The sequence below is a fragment of the Ctenopharyngodon idella genome, chromosome 9, assembly GCF_019924925.1.
Source record: "Ctenopharyngodon idella isolate HZGC_01 chromosome 9, HZGC01, whole genome shotgun sequence".
NCBI lineage: Eukaryota > Metazoa > Chordata > Actinopteri > Cypriniformes > Xenocyprididae > Ctenopharyngodon > Ctenopharyngodon idella.
This window is the reverse complement of record NC_067228.1, coordinates 17,790,287-17,811,290: the sequence shown is the minus strand read 5'-3', so window position 1 is coordinate 17,811,290 and position 21,004 is coordinate 17,790,287. Positions and strand designations below refer to the sequence as shown.

The 21,004-nt window shown below is 36.1% G+C and overlaps 2 protein-coding genes across 7 annotated transcripts in view; one reads left to right on the top strand and one right to left on the bottom strand.

Moving 5' to 3' along the window:
- Positions 1-103: 103 nt before the first annotated feature.
- Positions 104-2,143, bottom strand: fundc1 (FUN14 domain containing 1). The gene is made up of 5 exons (XM_051904976.1): positions 1,997-2,143; positions 1,277-1,439; positions 1,095-1,170; positions 863-991; positions 104-696 (listed from the first exon to the last, which is right to left on the bottom strand). The coding sequence occupies exons 1-5, from the start codon at positions 2,013-2,015 to the stop codon at positions 619-621; spliced, it is 465 nt and encodes a 154-aa protein (XP_051760936.1). The 5' UTR covers positions 2,016-2,143; the 3' UTR covers positions 104-618.
- A 664-nt stretch (positions 2,144-2,807) lies between these two features.
- Positions 2,808-21,004, top strand: part of kdm6a (lysine (K)-specific demethylase 6A) — a 55,975-nt gene continuing 37,778 nt past the window's right edge. For 2 of the 6 annotated variants that reach the window (XM_051904972.1, XM_051904971.1), the window contains exons 1-6: positions 2,813-3,289; positions 3,427-3,490; positions 9,190-9,298; positions 9,378-9,427; positions 13,076-13,134; positions 14,854-14,898. In XM_051904972.1, coding sequence (XP_051760932.1) covers positions 3,126-3,289; positions 3,427-3,490; positions 9,190-9,298; positions 9,378-9,427; positions 13,076-13,134; positions 14,854-14,898 — 491 coding nt within the window. In that variant the 5' untranslated portion in view covers positions 2,813-3,125. Of the gene's footprint in view, positions 3,290-3,426; positions 3,491-9,189; positions 9,299-9,377; positions 9,428-13,075; positions 13,135-14,853; positions 14,899-21,004 lie in introns of all 6 variants that reach the window. The other 4 variants (XM_051904968.1, XM_051904966.1, XM_051904970.1 and 1 more) reach the window with 4 other exon arrangements.

Genomic DNA, 21,004 nt, shown 5'->3' with positions numbered 1-21,004 from the left:
TTTTTTCCTTGCACCACTGGAGAACAACCAGATTAAAGTTAAAGCAAAAGGACAGGTGCGCTTACAACTAGAAAACAAAACATAAGTGTGAATAGACAGTAAATAACCAGAAAGACATTTGTTTTATTATTTCCACAAACATGTTATTGGTGGATTAGACTATATATTAATAAAATACATCACAAAAGTAAAACTCTCAAAAAACAATGCATGCTTCTTCACAAGTAGATATTAAGGAAATTATACAACTCAAATAATGTACTGTCAAAAACAAAATACAATAAGAAACACTTTAGTAGTTGTATATGTAACAAACTTCATGTTGATGTCTTACTGATTAACAATAAGCAAAATAAAATTAAAAACAACATAAAAACCACACCACCAATTTTCTATAAAGTTATTGGCACAAGATACATCTCTCTCTCCTTCAGGTTGTTTAGGCTATATACAGTTAAGAGAAATATGTTCAGAACAATAGTTCAGCAAATGTCCATTGCACTGACTACTTCTGACAATACATGTTCCAGAGTTGTATCGCTGTGATACCGAAATAAGGGAGAATATTACTGTGCAAACTACTTATATCAGTGGCAATACAGTAGATCCAGGTTTCATTTAAGACGCCAGGCCCAGCAGAAATCCTCCAACAAATCCACCCGAGATAACAATATTCCTCTTTACAAATTCTGTAGACTGTGTAGGACAAATATACCATTTACAGAATGTAGGTTATATTATATAGTAAGAAGTTGCTGAAGCATTCTGTGCATGCACTAAATGATAATACAAAGTGTTTTTTAGATTTTTTTTGTATACACTAGTACATGATTGTATGACAAAAGTATGACAAAATACCTACCTCTTCTATAAAGGAATTGAGCTCAGGGGCTGCTTTGTTTGCATTTTTCTTTAAATGCTTTTTAGCTTTATTGACATCCTTTTCCACTTTTCTCCAGTCAACCTGCACATAGCCACTGTGGTTGGCAATCTGAAATTAGAAAAGATATTTTCACCCCATAGTTAAGATGATATTAAAGCATAATCTTTAAAATGGCTTGGCTATATGATGCATGCATTTCAATAACCCATACTTGTAACAAAAGAAATCCCCCTCCAACAGCAGTAGCCACAATTTTTCCAACTCTCTGAAAGAGATATCCAGCACACCTAGAGGACAAAGATCTTTGAGTGGACATACTAATTTATGCATGTATTCAGTTATTTCATACATGTAGCACAACATAAAATATTGGTTGTCTATAATAACACTAACCATCCTGTCACTCCACCCATCATGATCTGTGAAGCCACCGAGTACTTTTCTGCAATGGGTCCTGTACTGTTTCCAAAAACACGACTCCACCATTGATGCCTCCTGGCATAATCTGTGATGTTAACCACCTCATACAATTCATCTTCACTCTCTGCATCTACATCTGAAAGCAACAGAAACTGTCATTAAACATAAATATAGTAATTGTATATTCACAAGAGTCCAAAATCACAAAACATAAATGCAAGTGAAATGCACCTTCATATAATTAATTAGGATGTTTTGTATTTTTCATGTATTTCCACCAAAGAAGCAACTGTAGGCCCACAACCTGTTTTACCTCCTTTATTAATTTAGATGAACCCTCTTATGATCTCGAACCATGAGCACGAACCATTCTTTAAGTATTTTATCACTGATAATAGCTCCAACCTCACCATATTATATTGAAATTTATAACCTGAGAGTAAAGGCACGTTAGAGAACATTTTAAATGCATTCACCGACGTGCAATTACAAAGACACGAATGAAAATCAAAACAGTAAGGTTGAATCTTTCACGATTTAGCTACATGATCTGTACTTCTGACATAATAAGCGAACATAATGCTACTTCGTTGAAAACACTTGCAGTCTCGTTGCATATGACCCATGTGGTAAAATAAACACGTTGTCAATCAAGACTATTCATTCAAATGTTTGGTTGGCCGATTTATTTACCTTCACCGCGATCCGCCATTTTATGAGGCTGCGTTCACTGTTCGCAACCGCTGCAGCTCTACGCAAAATCCTGCGTAATTTACGTGCGATCACTGCCCACAGACCCATACGATTGCTTGTATGTGTTATTCTCAAAATAATTTGCAAATTGTTTAAAGTGTAATTTTAGAATATAAAATATTGTTTAACTACATTATAAGAGGTCTTTCCATATTGCCTAAAAAATATTTTATTTTATATGATAAGAAACTGTACTATAACGAATAATAATAATCTTAATAAATTCCACCATTTGTCTATAAGGTTATTGGATATATCTCTGCCTATTTTGGGATTTTTAAGAAAGAAAGAAAGAACAGAACATGATGATACTTTATGGAATATAACATAATGGTATTTATTATCTGAAACCGAGGCATTACAGCATTATAAATAAATCACAACTGCAAATATCAATAAAATGCAATACAATACTGTACAGCGTATATATCAATAAAATGCAATACAATACTGTACAGCGTATATATATATATATATATATATATATATATATATATATATAATCGTAGTAGCAACGTTCTCGTTACATCCTCAAAACCCAGAGTTTTCAAACAGACAGATGCTTGAACCAATAATGCGTTTTAAGATGGTGTTACGTAATCATAATAAATCCAGATGAGCCAATCGTAGCAGGCAAAGATACGGCGTAAAGTTGAGGGGTTTGTTATTTACCCTCCCCCTTGAAAGTTTATGTGAAAAAAAGGATCCCAAGACAAGGCCGATCACGTGGTCCTCATCGAAAGCCGTGATTGGCCAAAACCACAGAGAAGGCGTTCCGACGGCGGCGGCGTGGGTTCGCTTGAGTGACACAATTATAACAAGTTTGAGCTGGCGACTAGGGGGAAGTTTGAGACATTACTAAATAACAATTTACCGTTAAACCTTGCATTGCTCATTCTGCATGCATTTTGGTGTACCTGCTACCTGCGACTCATTTATGTCGAGGACAATGTGAAAAAGGGGGTGTTCAGAGGAAATTATTTTCCGTCTATTCATTTTTGCGTTTCGATCTACGCAAAAAGGTGCTTGGCTTGCGGTGCGTAAATATTTTCGCTGGAGTTTTTTGTCTATGAAATCGTGCGGAGTGTCGGTGGCCGCTGTAGCTCGCGCTGCTGCTGCTGCTGCTGGTGGTGATGAGGAAAAGAAAATGGCGGCGGGAAAAGCGAGTGAAACCGAGGAGGACTTTCCGAAGCTTACGCCGCAAGAAAGGGAGCGCTTAGCCAGCATAGACAGGTCAGTTAAAATCCCTTTACCTGCACCAATGACCCTCCGTGCATTTTTATGAGCCTGCCCCGCATGTTGAAGCGGTGCAAATGAATGCGGTGCAGGTAAAGTAACACGGAACCGCCTGTGTTGTCCTCTATTTGCAGTACACTATTTGGATTTCAGAGGCTTCATGAAGATGGCGCCAGAACGAAGGCCTTGCTGTTAAAGGTATGAGTGTATGACACTGATGGGGATCTATAGACAGATAGACACATAACTCTTCTAAACATATAAGGGAAATTTAAGTCTGCACAATATAATCATATTGCACAGAAAGAAATGCATTATATTGATACAGTACACTATGCAGTGACACTTAAGGGGGTCTAATATAGATATAAATATATACTTTATTAATCAGCAGCCATATACAGTCAGAATATGTACATATTGCAGAGACAAACATTGCATTGTACAGAAAGATGCAGTGTGCGTGACACTTCTATGATGCTGTAAACATATATATATATATATATATATATATTTATAATGTAACAAGACATAGAAGCTATATACACAGTATTGCACGTTGTACTATACAGTTATAAAATAAAAATACAGAGATGAATAAAAATAAACTGTAATCTCGCCCAGCGCTATAAAGTTGGATATAGTACATTTGACTCCACCCGCATATACAGTAATACTCACGTAAAGCAATATACCATAATATCAAAGCTGCGTGATTGTTAATATCGTTGCAAAATTATATTATTGCTTAGCTATAACCTGCTAAATATGCGACTAGATATTATAATTATTACCATCATGACTTTACGTAAATCTGCTCTGAAACAATGCGTATTAAAATTGACATGATAGACTGTTCTGTGCAGGTCAGTAATACGGATCTGTAGTTGAGCCCTTCAGTTAATATTTTAAATATTACTCTGCCTTAAAAGTAATAGAGTTATGAAACTGAGTGATATTATATTAGTTTGGGTGCTGACTTTGTCGAGTTCTTGCGCATTTAAACTGCAGTCAGACTTTCTTCATTTTGTGCTTTTTGATCTCACCATCCGAGGAATAGACTGTTGATTAGATTTATTTATTTTTGCTAATCCATATTGCATGAAATTTTTACCTGTTTAGTTAAAGCTTTTTTCGTCTGTTATGATGACCTCGTTCCCCCATTGTCACTGTTGCTCTGAAGTGTGGTAATGAAGAGTTGAGGGCAAGTATTTGCATCCATTTGAATATCAGTTAAACAGTCGAATTTGAATAAATTGATTGTCTTAATTATAGAGTATTGTGTCTTGATAACTTTATATTGAGCCAGAAGGTGCATCTGTCGTTAAACCCTCTCTGTAAGTTTAGCTAGCCGAGCTGTTCATACTCGGTTAGGCCAGAGTTGTGAATTATTGAGCTTATTTGCAGATCTTAGCCCAGTCTGTTGGCTATTGTAGTGTTTCGAGATAACTGGGATGGTTAAGCTCTAATACCACCAGTGTTTCAACCGGCAGTGGCTACATGTTAGCTGGTTAGCATGATGCTAACCAACTGTAGCTGCATGAGGTGAGGTGAAAGCTACTTGGCTCTTTTCAGTCTTATCTCAGCAGTCAGTCTTTCAGTAAAGTTAGCAAGTTGCTTACGAGCACTTGTATGTGGTTTAACAATGCATTTTGCAGATAATAGAGTTTTTAATTTGGCCAGTTAACTTAGGTTTCTTTGCTAGGTTACATGAGTTTTTCTGCATATTTGCAAGTAGCATTTGTTGCAGACAGTACGTCAGTGCTGGATAATTTGTCACTTGATTTGTTTTAATGGATGATGTTTTATTTATATATATGTGGCTGTTATTACATATGGACAACATATCTGTAGTTTTAAAAATTTCATTGTCATTTTGCAGGACCCTTAAAGTAAACATGAATTGCAATAAAGTTTAAGATTTAAGTCTTTGCACTCAAAATATTATGGATTTTTATTTTTATCCAAGCATGGATGTGAGCTTGTAGACAAAACTGTGCTGTAAGATAATAAGATTAATAGGATGGATTTTTATTCATAGATATTGATATTTACTAGCCTCAAGAAATGCCATAAATAATTGTTGCTGATCTTAAAGGGTTAGTTCACCCAAAAATTAAAATTCTGTCATCATTTACTCAACCTAATATCGCTCTAAACCCGTAAGACTTTCATTCATCTTCCAAACACAAGTGAAGACATTTTAATGAATTCTGAGAGATTTCTGTCCCTCCATTGACAGTCCACACAACTACCACTATGATGCTTCAAAAAGTAAAAAAAAAAAAAAAAAAAGATTGTGAAACTAATCCATATAAATTGAGTAGTACTCATTTTCTCAAGAGGCACGATTGCTTTATATGACGAACAGATTTAATTTAGGCTTTTATTCACACATACACATTCATCAATGCACACATCAGATGGTAAACGGAAGCTCAAGCATGCTTGCTTGATGTGTGAGTACCAATGAGGTTCATTCTTGAGCTTCTGCAAGAACCAATGACGTTTGTTCTTGCGTGTCAAGCAAGTACGGTTGAGCTTCTGTTTATGTTCGCTGATCGCTGATTTTATCAATGATAATGCCACTTTTAGAATGACTTTTTTTTTTTTTTTTTTAATCCTGCTGATGAATGATAAAAACATTGTCAGCAAATCAGAATCCAACAGACTTTTAAGAGCTCAAGTATTTAAAGTGCAGCACAGGCTTAGAACAAAACATGATTGTGCATCGGTGTGGATGCTTTATAGTTATTGTTATAGTTATCGTTCTTGGTGTGATCAGGCCTTAACAATGGTCATCTGTGATGTTTCACATGAAATCTTTTGCAGCAGACAGTTCCACGTAGACTGTTATGTTTTTGACATTTTCCTTTGTAAATCATCTGGATTTTTTCCCAGGAGATGGGAAACAGGTGGAATGCTTAATTACTATCTCTGCAATGGGCCAGATATTTCGAGGTTCTGGTGGCTCTGAAAAGAATGAGATGATTCATTTAGAAATAGACGTGCACATCCCTCTGTCACTCAGCTCAGCGCTGCTGTGCTGTTGGTGAGCGCTGTTTGCTGTCTGTCTTCGTTTTTGCAACTCTTCCCACAAACTAGCCATGTCTGTCAAACCGTGGTGTCCCAGATATAGGTCTCTTCAAAAACCCGAGTGCAGCGGTTAAATGAATGCTTCCTTTTAGTTTCACCAAAACATGTATTAATATGTTTAACATTAGCACTAACATAAGTTATTTTGGTTCCTCGATATTACCTGTCTAAAAAGAAAGTGTTTGCACAATGTATTTTCTGGTAGACAATGTTTATTATTTAAATGAACAGAATTTTCTCATTGACTGATCTTTGTAAACAAGCAAACGATCGTTTTTTGCTATGTCATAAAGCAAGTGTTTTTAGCTTGTTTGTGTGTGTGTGTGCCAATTTCGTAATCTCCAGCCTAATGCACGTTTTACCAATTTAACACCAAGTAACACACGTGTTTACAAACTAAAACCTCAGTGTTCTGAACTGCCTGTGTCATAGAAAATAACCAATGCATTTAACCTTTTCTGTAACCTTCAGTTCTGTTCAACTCGGGTGATGATTTAGTTGTATCAGAGCTTTAAAGTGTAATGATGGGGGACAAACAAACAAGACCACTAGTTGAATATTGTGTGCTGCATTAATATATTTACGATAGTGTCTCCTTCTGTACTTCTATGTTGCTTTGTCTCTCCAGCATTCTACCAAAGCATAACAAGTCTTTAATGCTGCTTTAGTCATTCATTTGCCACATTTCATTTGGAGTTAAGCTTGATGTTATGAAGTAAATGTTTTACCTTCATATAACATGTAAGTAAATTTTAAAGTTGAGCTTTGTAAAGGCACTAAGGGGTTGGGATTTTTATTTTATTTATTTTTTTATTTTTTTTAAAAAGACTTAGAGATTGGTTTACTCACATGACATTGCAGTTATTCACAATCACAAGTTTATTATTTGCATGCATTTTAAAGCCTTGCCGGTTTAACATTTTTAGCTGCAGGCTGTTCTGACAAGCTTTTCTGAGTGTGCACACCTAAAGTGCACACGCACTTAAAAAAAGCCTGTGAAACAGCGCGGGTACTAAACTAAAGTTATCTTTTGCGTCTTATTGTGCTTAAACTGTCAAATACACACAAGGTGTACATAAGCACAGTCGTGTATATTAGATCCGTGCATGAGGTCTTAAAGTGACAGCAGCCTAATAAACCTGTTGGCGCTTGTCATTAATGTCAATCAAACAACAAAAGGCAAAGAGAAAATCACTTACTGCTGTTCACTGAATAACTTCAGTAGTTTTAATAAGAATCAGTGAATACATAATTTATACAGTGTTGTCTATTGTTTTATTTTTTACATTTTTTTTTTTTTTACAAGTTTATTCAGTTCCTTACTTGAATACTACTGTTTAATACACCTACTGTGAAAGAATAAAGCAAAGTTTATTTTATTTGTATATTATTGTATTTGTAATGTGCATCTTTGTTCTTATTTTTAATAACAAAGATAAAATAATGAAATAGAGATTTTCATCTTCGCCCACCCCTGCTTTGGCCTAAATGGTCTGTCATTCTTTTTTCTTTTATATTTTGTTGCCTTGTAAGACTACATTGGGAAATTAGTTTGGCTGTACTGCTCAGTCACTGGCAAAATAGCAAAACCAACATGAGAAAATCGTGATGGATCTGTCACGAATCTGGCGCTCATTCGAACTGTTTACATTCACTTAGGATATAAATTACTGTTTATGTGGCACAATACTACGATCTGTCTTCAAGGGCAGATTGTGGAGACATTTTAATTGTTCACTATCTAAAATTGTGCACAGCCCTAATTTAATTGTTTTCTTTTTTTTTTAAATGTAAGTTATTCTTGTGATGGCAAAGCCAGAATAATCTAAAATTCAGAAGCCATTACTGCAGTCTTCAGTGTCACATGATCCTTTGGAAATCTTTCTAATATGCTGATTTAGTTTTCAGGAAACATATGTTGTAAACAGTTGTGCTGCTTAAAAGGATAGTTCACCCAAAAATGAAAATTGTCTTCATTTACTCACCCTCATGTTGTTCCAAACCTGTATAAATTTCTTTTTTTTCTGTTGAACACAAAGGAAGATATTTTGAAGAATGTGTTAAACTGAACAGTTTTGGGGCACCATTGACTTCCATAGTAGTTTTTTTTCCTACTATGGAAGTCAGTGGTGCCCCAAAGTGGCCTAGTTACAAACTTTCATCAAAATATCTTCCTTTGTGCTCAACAGAACAAAGAAATTTATACAAGTTTGGAACAACATGAGGGTGAGTAAATGATGACAGAATTTTCATTTTTGGGTGAACTATCCCTTTAATATTTTTGTGGAAACCATGAAAACTTTTGATGTATTGAAAGTTCAAAATAACGGAATTTGAAATGGAAATCTTTACTAACATTATAAATGCCTTTACGGTCACTTTTTATCCATTTAATGTGTCCTTGCTGCTTAATTTTTTTACCCAAAAACCCCAACCTTTAAACTGTAGTGTATGGCTGCTGTTAAATTAGAAAACATGTAAAATAATACAGACATTAGGCTACAGAATATTTCATAATGTGTGCTGAGATGTATGGTTGGATTGAACATTAGACTGTTTAAGTGCAACTACCTGTTATACATGATGGTTACATACATTAGAAGTATCAAGAGAAGATCTTTATTTGTATTAGATCAGCATCGCTGGAGTATCTTATGGTAAATATGACTATGGTAAAGTTGATTGAAAAATGTATGTAACAGGCCCAATTGGTTTGTCAAATTTCTTACCAAGTTTAAGACAAACTGATTTTTTCCAGGTGGCCATTCTGACTTGTTTCATATTTGCTGTTCACTTCACAGGCTGTTCGCTGCTATGACGTCTACATCTTAAAAGCTGAAGGGAAAGTGGAGCCAGAGGTGTTTTGCCAGTTAGGGCACTTCAACCTTTTACTGGAAGATTATTCTAAAGGTGAGTTATGACTTAAGGAATATTTATTTTATTCATTAAAAAATGAGATCAGTCTTAATCTCTTTTGTTTTCTCTTCAGCATTATCTGCTTACCAGAGATACTACAGTTTACAGTCAGACTACTGGAAGGTGAGGGATGCTTGATTCTCATTGATTGCACACTGGCACAGTTTACATTTTTTTTTTGTTAAATCCTTCCAAAAAGTAGACAGCGCTAAATACAGGTGTTAACAGGGTGTAGTGTGTTTTGGAAATTCATTTTGATCCGATCACAGCCACTCTCGAATGTAGGGCCACTTGTGTTTGGTGCTCCTGTAATAGATGTTAATTCCAGGTGTCTGTTATTAGTGAAAGCAATTCAGTTTGATGTGTCTGGCTAGGTGTAGCTGTCTGTAAGAAGGTTTATGAATGTGGAATAAGATCCTGGGGGAGTGTCAGTAATGGCCTCTGACAGTTCTGGGTTCTGAACACTGTTTTCTCCTTGAGCAAGAGTGACGTTCTTGGCTGTGAAATTTTCATGGCAGGGCAAACTTTCACCGTCGATGGAGTGCTTTTGACTTCAGACACGGCTGTCGACTGTAGAAGTGTCATCTCTCACATATCAGGCGCTAAGCCTCAGCATACGGCTAATAGAAGCTGATTTCCAGCACAGATGGACTGAACGTTCTTTTGTGAGTTTCTTACCGTTTTTACTATAAATTGCATTTTTGCATTGGCACTATTTAGCTTGGACGGCTGAATGGAAAATTTGCCAATGGAAACATTGCAGAGCGCAGCTGTGGAAGTTGAAGATTTTGTACTTTCTGCAAAGCTTGTCTCCCGTCCCCCCTTCTGTTTAGGAGTCAGAATAATTTTTAGCTTGTAGAGTCAGGGCTAGTTCTAAATTTGTATGTGCGCTGAAGGGGTTAAGGGCGCTGTCTCAGCAGTCAGACTGCTGTGTATGATTTGTGCAGGTGTGAGGAGCGGCCGTGTGCAGTACTGTCAGCCTGTCAGAGTGATACACCATGCGCTTTGCAGTCAGTTCTTCCCTGGCACTCTCTTTCTGTGCTTGTCCTAACTTCACACTGCTGTCTTTTTAGAATGTGAATTAGTGTGTGCTGTCATACCTGTCGTTGAAACATGAAACCGGTCAGCTAAAATGCAAAACCTGGCTTGCACTTTCATGACAGTCTTGTCATTTTGAAGTTGAGCTCTATCAATTTTGCATGGGAAAAATTAATAATGTCTAACATCAGTGAGCACAATTGAAGCTGCACCAAATGAGTGTTTCTGGGGGATCAGTTTCAGTCTCACTTACTCGGTTTGCTTCACCTCATAGAAGTGGCTCTGACCACACTTAAAAATGAGTCAGAATTTGTTTATACAACTTGTAAGTAAACTAACAATGATGAATTGCAAGTAAATGAAAATAATAAAGAATAAATTAAATGCACTTTACTTTTCTAATTTTTCTTGTAAAATGCCAGCTCCACCTTACATGCATTACACATTATGTATTTTATTTTGTATTTTTGTAAAATTTCCTCTAGCATAAACAGTAGAGCACAGGGTTTTTCCTGGGTCAAAAATGGCCTTCGGTGGCTTACAGACATGGTCATACACAAACAGTTAAAAGTGCCCTACCCACGTGATCTGCGAGCCCAATACTGACAATAAAGTACCCGTCACTCTCACTGTAATTCTTTCTTGCCCTCTTTGCAAAAAAATCTGTGATTTCATAGCTTTATAAGAGAAGATGCTTCTTTGCTAGACCTGAAAATTATTTTGGTATGAAGAATAATAATAATAATAATAATAATTAATAATTAATATCAGTATTAAAAAGTAGCATTAAAAAGTTACATTAACTAATAATATAATTTTCTACCATATACAATTGAATGCACCTAGCTAACAACAACTTCCTTTGTTCTGGTTTCACCTCACTCCAGTCTAAACTAACTGATTTTATAGGTAGACGTAGGGCCCTATGGTTTCCGCGATGCAGAAAACGCAGACGGAATCGCGGAATCCAGAAAACAGAATTTGGTCAAAATAAAACAGAATTTGAGGGGGAAGAATAAAACGTATATCATAGGGCCCTAAAAACTTAATTTTTTTGTTAAACTTTTAATAAATTGTTGGTAAATTGGATAAGTTTCATTAAATAAATAAAACTGAAAAAAAAAAATGGAATCCAGAAAAATTAAAACGGAAAAAACGGAATTTGGGAAAAAATAAAACGGATTTCATAGGGCCCTATAGACCTAATTTACTACACATTGTCATTTAAATAACCTGAAAATACTGTGGATTATTAAGGCTAATTTTACTAACCACTCCTGCTAAATGGGGTAAGCACACTTATGTTCTCATTTCAGAGTTGATTGAGTAAATGATTCATTATAGACCGTGTGGGCATATCAGTTGTTTTTATGATTCATTAAAATAAATCTGTTTAAATGAGTCATTAGGTCGTGAATCGGACATTAGCGGACGTTGACGCGTTGCGTGCGAATCGCGACTGTTATTAGGACATCGGACGTTCATTTGAGCACTATTCATGCCCAGCGGTTATTCAGGAAAAACATTCTCCGAATGCGCCTCGTGAAACATGGATTCGGTCTTCCGAACTTCTAGCATCGTGTCAGTTGATTTAGATTATTATGTGCAAGGTAGAGAGAGTGCAAAGACAGTGCTTACTTCGAAGACAGAGAGTTCGTGCACGAGGGATCATTAATAAACAACACTCAATAACTGATCAAATAAGGTTTTGGCAGAACAAAAATTCGTTTTGGTGGCCGCCATAACATTTTCAATATAGGAAAAACCCTGGAGCATGGTGTGAGCAATGCCAAGGTCATGAGTTTGACTCCCAGGGAATGCATGAACTGATTAAAAATGTATACCTTGAATGCAAAGTCGCTTTACATAAAAGCGTTTGTTATATACGTAAATGTAAGGTTTTGTCTTTGATGGGGTTTTTTTTTCTTTTCTTTTCTTTTTTTTCTTTTTTTTGCAGTTCTTGAAACAGACTAAAATATAAATTGTCATCCACTGCAATCAGATAAGCAAGAGGGCAGGATTTTAATTTTTTTAATTGCGTACATGATAATTGAATTTTTTTTTTTTTTTTCACCATTAAAGTGTTTAATATAGTTGTGGATGTCTATCCACTTGAGAAATTACTTTTCAGTGCTTTAAAAGTAGAAAAGTCACAAGAAAGGCTGCTTTTTGAATTAGTCACACCGGTTGTGTGGTTTGTGCTGCAAATACAAGCAGCATGAAACTCACCTCGTTCTTATAAAAAAGGGTGACTGATTTTTATTTTTGTGTGTCCATACAGCCCAGTCCTACTTTACTTGTTAAATTTCTCTGCGTCAACTTACCATCTAGTTTCATCATCTAGCGAAAGTTCACTTGTGGGGAAGACAAGCCACAGTGACTTTCAGTTTGAGTCACACTTTGCCTCTAAGCGCAGATAAGAGGTTAAGACACAATAATGTTTCATTGATCCATATTGTCTAACACACTCCGTTATGTAAATATGACCTTTTGTGGTTGCGGGAGGCAAAGATTTTGCCACCTATTTAGTTTAACACATGCTCATTAGCAGCAGCCGTTACTATCCCCCGCTGAGCGCAGATGTGTCAGACTGCTGTGAGGGTAAACCATCTTTACTCAATGCATAAGGTGTCATCTTTTATCAGAGTAATTTTGCAGATTATTTCAACTATGATGAATTAATGATTAGTTTTTCTTAAGTTTCTAACTCTTAGCTCTCTTTTTTTCCCCCAGAATGCTGCCTTTTTATATGGCCTTGGTTTGGTTTACTTCCATTACAATGCTTTTCAGTGGTAAGTACACAATTTCAGTGTGTTCTGTGATGCATTTGTTTTCTTATGCATTCCATCATTTTTCATCTGTAACATAGTTAAAATATCATCCCTAATAGCATTTTTCATGACCTGAAGCATGATGTTGATGCTTTCTCAGCATACAGACTGTTTTTAAATTCTGTATTTTATCCTCCCCTTACTCATCCTGTTTTTTTTTTTTTTTTTTTAATTATTATTATTATTATTATTTTTTTTTTTTTTTTTTATACATTTGAGCCTTTTATCTTTTTGTGTTGTTATAGACTGTGGAATGTATGTGTATTGTTTTTCTGTCATTGACTAACAGAAGTGTTGTTTTTGAGACATTATCTCTTCTTGGGTTTGTGTAAAGTAGTGCTACGCAAATAAATTGATTTAAAATCATATTTGCGATATGTGATTAAACCACAAACTGTTGCCAATTAAATACATGGTCTCTATGCACTTTTTGTGGTTCAAATTAAAGGGGCTCTCCTTTTGTTTGTAGTCTACTACAAATATGTGTGTGTGTGTGTGTGTGTGTGTGTGTGTGTGTGTGTATATGTGGGGGCTGTTTTTCAGTGTTTTTAGGGTGGCTTCCAATATGGACATGATCCACAGACTCTCTCAGGAGGTGATCTGGGTTTGGTTCACTTTAAAGGACCAGTTATGGTTATAAGTTAAGCCTACAACATGATTGTTTGCATTCATAGCTTTGCGTTGGTGTGACTATGTTGTTCTGCAAGTACACAGCCAAAACTCTAGTTGGCAGTGTGGGCTACAGCAGCATAGTGCAAGCAGAAGACAACCTTTGTTTACTTCTGTGTATACGTTGCTAGAGAAGTGGCAACAATGTTGTCAAATAGACAGCTACTTGTGTTTTAACTGCAGTTAATAAACATTTAGTGTAATTCTCTCTTAAATATGTTGTTGTTGGACATTGTATATGAATTAACAAAGGTATTATGGATGTTTTGATCACTTGATTCATTTATGGTTTATGACCTTCTCTGTCTTCACTTCTTTCATTTGAAGCTTAAAATTGCAACACTCATGGCACAAGATGCTGAAAAACTGCAGTGGATAGATATTATTTTATGTGCAACATTCAGTTCTGACTAAATCATAAAACAGGGTCAGGATTATGTTTAAAACATGCAGTATGTATAACACATAGACAATATCTGTCCGTGTCACTATAATATTGGATATATAGGGTTTTTTTGGGTTTTTTTTTTTTTTTTTTTTCAATGCCGATTTTCTTGAATGAGTTTAATGCCTCATGTTTTTTGTTCTGTACAGTTGTCTATACTTTGTTAGTTTCTGCAGTTTTTTTTTTTTTTTTTTTTGTATAAATCCTCAAATATTGAGGATTTATAAGTATATGATTATACTGTCTCTAGTCAGGTGAATTTTAGACTATATTTGAGATCTGCCAAAGATCATTATTGTATTCAGCTGGTGATCTTGTATCATCACTGGACGGAGGTCCGGGTCTTAAAAGATAATGGGAAAAGCAGCACATACCCTCATTCATGAATCAGTCAAGTTTTTTTTTTTTTTTTTTTTCTCCTCCAATAGCTTTTTAAGGTCAATTTTATATATATTATTGTACCGTCTATGCAATTATATAGGATATTAGTATTGATTTGGCAAATGTATGTACAGATGGTATGTTGTGATATTTACTACTGGAGGTCCCCTCTTTTCTTGTCTTAGGGCAGTGCAGCGCACCCCCTCAGATGCCCATTCTGGACAGAGAAGGTAGGCATACCATGTTGGTTTTGTAAGGGTATGCCTCAGACATGCTCTGTAGATTTGTTCCGCTTGCTCTAGCAGCAGGAATTGCATTAACTTGGCATATGTGGTAGTACATTGATGTTTATATTGGATGAAAAAAGGAATGTTGATAGCTGATAGAAATTTGCATCTTTAAAGGTGAAGTATGTAAGGTTTTTTTTTTATGTTAAAGTTAGGGGTGTCAATGGTACCACATTAACGTATGGGGAAAAATTCAAAATCCTTAACGCGTTAAAATAATTTTTGCAAATAAATTACTAAAGCACATGAAATTGCGTCATTAATGTAATTTACGTCATGCAGTTACACGAAGTCGGGAGTTTATCACACTGAGCATCTACAATGGCGCAAACATCTATAACCCTGGTAGGCGGAAATTTCTCTTGTAACCCTTTAACCCAATTTCGAGACCTCGTGCATCACTGCATCACGCTGTGTGAAATACTGAATGGCTGAATGGAACGTCAGAACATCCCACCGCTGTATGGCCAGATGAAACGCAAACTACTCTTCTCTGCTGGATAAAGCAAACAAGTGTCTCGCTAGTGAAGTTTTGATGGATGAGGATTGCAATCAAGGTAAAGACTATTGCCGTGACATACTGGAGTCATACAGCAAGCAAGCGATCCATTATATTGATGCGCAAACAGTGTATATGCGCTCTTGATGAACCAATCGCACAATGTATTTATGCACAGACACATTTCAGTACATTCATGTTTCCACAGACATTCAGGATAATATTTTGATTTGTCATGTTATGTTGCTGTGTTTAGTAATTCTGAGTGGATCCGTGTACTGTAGTAGGTATATGCAGAAGGTGGTAGGTTTTTTTTTTTTTGCCATCTCAATGTGGACCTGTTTGGTATCACACCTTGGCTTGTCTAAAATGTAAACAAGCTCTTTGCTGTTGCACTGTACAAAAATTTTAATCTGTTGACATACCTAGTTAAAATAGATTCTCTTAACCCAGTTTATTGTTCATTGACTACTATTAGTATGCCTTTTATGGGTTTATCTCCCCCATAATTGTAAACATTGAGCCCCCAGGAACATTCATAACATTGAGAGCAGTCCGCTCAGATCTGTCAGTCTCTTTCCAGCTCAAACTATAGTGAGAGTTTGGGGCATGGCTACTGTAGCAGGCAGAGCCAGAGGGTGTTTAGCTGCTGTAGGACCATGGCTGATGCATTACATGGGAAAAGACATTCAGCTTCGGTTATAGACGTGCAAGCCAAAATTCATTCCATTTAAACCTTCAAAGATTAAACAGGTCATGAACACATCAAAGCGAATGGGGCATTGAGATGAAACATGCTACAATGGACACTTCAGTATCATAGAGCAGTGGTTCCCAACCTGGGGGGGTGCGAGGGTTTATATGCTTTGAGGTCAAACATGGATATGAAAAACCTTTTTGTATAGTTTCTAGGAATGCTCCAAATGATCGGCCACTTATCTGAAAATGTTGTCAATTAATTCCTTTGATTCTATACGTGGTCTCTCAGCTTGCCGATCACATAAACCGATCACATTTTTATGACGCAAAAGACGTGAGCTTGTTCACACCAGCTGTGAGAGCTGCGGAAGAAAATGAAAAGTCAGCAGTGGCTGGTGTGTATACAATAACGCAGTGAAAACGTGTGTATGGTTCAGACTACTTTATTTTTAAAAAATCCAGAATTTTCCCACTCTCTTCTCTTCTTTCCCTAACATGGGAGCGTGTTCTCCTCATTAGAGCTTCAGGTGAAGGGTTGCCAGTAGTAGAGATGCACCGGTCTACCGACCATCATGTTGGTTAATGTTGGTTAGTGTCATGCTAACATTCCTTTTAGTTGTCTTTTATGACCGCATGTAGCTTTCAGGGCCCTGAATCAATTACTCATTGAAAGTCTGAACAGCTTTGTAACGTTTTGTCCTGTAGGTCATATTGTCTGTTACTTAAATCATTAATTTCAGTGTGCAGTGACTGTAGAACACATGACCCAGTCACCATTTCTTGCATGCTAGTAGCTGATGAGGTAATCTTCCCCAGCCTTTCGATTCCAGAGCAGGAAACTTAGATGACCTGCTTCCCATTTTCTCTCTCTCATTCTTGCCCACTCACTCAGTGTTGGGGATTTTCCTTTCTGAGACAGGCTCAGTGAATAAACTTGATTGAACATGATTCAGGAGTCATTCAAGGCCAGAGAGGTTGAGAGACAAGGAGATGTGTAGTCAGGCATATATGTCCATACTATAATAAGGGGATCTGGTCAGATTTGGTTTGAGTATTATCCAAAAGTTTACAAATCTGTTCTCTGAATTTTGTTTGTTAAAATGTGAAATTCCTGTGGAACTTCGGGGCTGAAATGGTTATGAATGGACAAAATTACCTGAAACAGTGACGTTTAGTTAATACTTTTCTATTTTGCAGACTCCAGGGCTGAGTTGACAATATCAATCTCTCGATTTTAATCTATAATTTAATAAAGATTAATTTAATACTGCAGGGCTCCAGAATGCGACCAAATGGTCGCATTTTACTGGTGCGACCACCACATTGCACAACTGATAAGAGCTGACATTTCTGTTTCTTATGAGGAACATCAAACCGCAAATGAAACAAAACAGTGCTACTCTTTTGAGCTGTGCAGCGCACATCCTTTATCAGCTGGCAGAAATAATATACCGTGCAGCGCAAGCTCAGAACAGGTTGACTCATGGGCCGATCTCGAGCATGTGACACTGTTACTACACAGCGCTTGGAGATCCAGTGAAAAAGCGTTTGAATTTGCCATAGAATTATTAACATTGCTGCGAGATCTAGTGGGAAGCATTCAAATTCAGCACAGAATTCTATGCTTTAAACCACAGATATCAGACCAAATTTCGCTGACGTGCTGTGAACAAACTAGTTAAAGCTCTCAAATTCCCAAATCACCATGGATTACTGAAACCATTGTATTTTGGCAGAAATAGTCGAATGCTTTTACATTATTCAGTTCAGGGTTCATGCAAACTTTTGAGAGTGAAATTCAAGGACTTTAAAGTGCTTCTGACTTTTTTCCTGCACTTCTCAAAGCTCTAAATATTATCCAATTTTAATGTGATGATTTGTAAAAGGTAAAAAGTTTAAAGATGAAGTAAAACTAACACTTCTAAGCAAACAAACACTTTAAAAAAAAAAACACATGAAATTACCCCTAGATGGAGGCAGAGGAGCACTTGTTGACTACCTAATAAACGGAAAAGTCACAGTCCCATGAAAAACAAAAACTTTGTGACTGAATTATAGCAAGAGCACTCCTTTTATAATCACTGAAGCTGTTGGTCAGTTCACTGTCAAATTTCCAATAAATAAACAATTAATATTATTAGTAACTGCACTTATTAATGCAAAACAATAGTAATATGATTAAATTACCTTTTATTATTAAAAAAAAAAAAAAAAAAAAAAAAAATTGCGCCATCTGTAGAACTTAGTGGCACCAGTACCACTGCTCTGAAATGTTAGTCTGGAGTCCTGTACTGATATGGATTCTTAAATCTCAAGATCAATCTTTTAGTCTATGCTGTTTTCTGTTGTTGCATAAACAAAACTTCACTAAACATTTGTATTGTGCATGCCATCGAGTAACTGCAACTGCTTTAAACATGAAACAGTGTTTCAACTTTTAAATTCTGTTATTGTTTTTGTTTGTTTGTTTGTTTGTTTGTTCAAGCGCAAGGAGACGTGAAAGAGTAATCAATTCGGTGTTCGCAATTCTGAAACGCCTCACTGTGTGTGTGCGTGCCTCTGTCTGTGTGCAGCTGTGCGCACAGATAACGGTGCATGGGTACTGAAACAAGTTCTCTTGCCTCTTCTTGCACTTGAATGGCATAAAATTACTTGAATGTGTAAATTGGCAAGACAAAACATGTGCAAATGATAAACTTTCACTCCATAATGGTTAAACTTAGCAAGCAATTAATCCACGAATCACATACATGCCGAATCACAAATGAATTGCAATCCGTTGCACCCCTAGTAGAAACATAATTCTATTATTAAAGCTGCAAGCAGTGATGAAAGGGCCCTCACACCCGGGATCACTGCCATCCGTTTGGCCTTAGGAAAACAGTGAAAAGTGGGCGACATGCATGTAAGCGTGTAAATGCAGGAGAATTATGGCAAAATCATTTAAAAGTGCCACACTTCCTGCTGCCAACAGGTGGCGCTTTGACCGTAACTGAATATTGCAATGTAGATGTCATCAGGGCAGGACTATTATCAAACGTGAAATTTGGAGCAGATCAGACATTGTATGCCTGAATTACAACAACTTCCTGTTTCGTGGCGTTAATCACATACTTTAGAATTTGCCAGGTGTTGCATGATTTAATGTGTTCCTAGCATGTTTGGTACTTAATGACATTTAAATGTGTTTCAGGGAGCGAATTACAGTGTAAAGCATGCCATTTCCTGTTGCCAACAGGTGGCGCTGAATATTTGAATATTTATACAACAACTTCCTGTTTCATGGTGAAACATCAAACTTTGTCAGGCCGCCACAGACACGCCCTTCAGCGAAAACTCATGATCTTCGCAATTTAACGTCAAAAAGGCCTTTAGATTAGACTGACCAAATATGATGTTGATCTGATTAAAGCTCTAGGAGGAGTTTGTTAAGGTACAATGTCTGAAAATGGCAACAACTGCAAAAATTTTGCAGAGAAAATTCAAAATATCTCACTTCCTGTTGGGTTTTCAGATTTTGCACCCAGGTATAGGTACTGGGCTAGGTACTGGGCTGTTACATCTGTCTACCGAATTTCATACTTGTATGTGAAAAAACGTAGCACGAAGGGCGCTTAATTGAAATTTTGTAGGTGGCGAGCCATTTTGCCACACCTAATTCTGAAACTCATATCAAACTTCTGATGCGTGTGCAAAGTTTCATGCGTTTTCGAGCTTGTTTAGGCCCTCAAAACTGCGATTCATTTCGGGGAAGAAGAATAATTGACCGAGCAATTCCAATAGGGTCCTCACACCATTGGTGCTCAGGCCCTAATTAAAAAGTTGATATAAAAACTGCTTTATGTGCAAATTAAGTTTTTGTTAAACTCAGTTTTGAGTGATTATTAAATAAATTTGATTTCATTAATTAAGCTTTTAAATAAACTTTCTAAAACTTGTTTTCTAAAAATTTTAATTTTGGTGTTTATGTAAAATTCATGAAATTAATTAAAGACTGATATTAATGCAATTATACAAAAAAATGTAGTAATGTAATTTAAAATAAGTAAAAAAAAAAAAAAAAAATATATATATATATATATATATATATATCTGTTTTCGTTTTTGGCCAAGGGCATCCTGAGTTTTCGGTTTTGGCCCAGAATTTTCATATGAGTGCGTCACTATGTAAAACAATGGAAATAGGTTTTGATTTATTTTAACTAGAATTTTGCTTTTAGTTCTATCAAACCAATTTGAATTTGCCAGCAATAGCTGCAGTGCTGCTTTTGAACTATTTCAGTACAAATGCTTAAATAATCAGATACGTATTGAACAAGGAGTCAAGATTTTACTGTATAGCCCTTGTTAGCCCCTACTGTTTTCCTCTATTGATGGCTAATCACAAATAGCTGGGCATTCTAAAAAACAATGTTAAATGTTTTTCAAGCAATTTATTGCTAATATTTTGTTATACTATATTAGATAATTTATCAGTGCCTGACTTTTTAATGGCCTCTTAAATGCATCAAATGGGCATTAAAATGGACTGCCTTTCATGTCACTGCTCAATCAGCATTGCCATGATGTCGTTTTTGATTAATCACATAGCATTTACAGTTGATGTGATTTGTCTCAGTAAAAATTGTCTAAAACAAATTGCCCATATGCAAAGATGGAACATTTGAAATGGCAAACTTCTGTGGGTTCTTGCCACTGAGCTGAAAATGCTTTTTTACAGTTTGAAATAACAAACCTGTCAGTTTTATATCGATAAACAATGGGCTCAGATTGGCTTGTTTTTTTTTTTTTTTTTATGAAGCCAGCCATACTAATTGATCTAATAGACTCTTGTATTGCATATTTATTGAT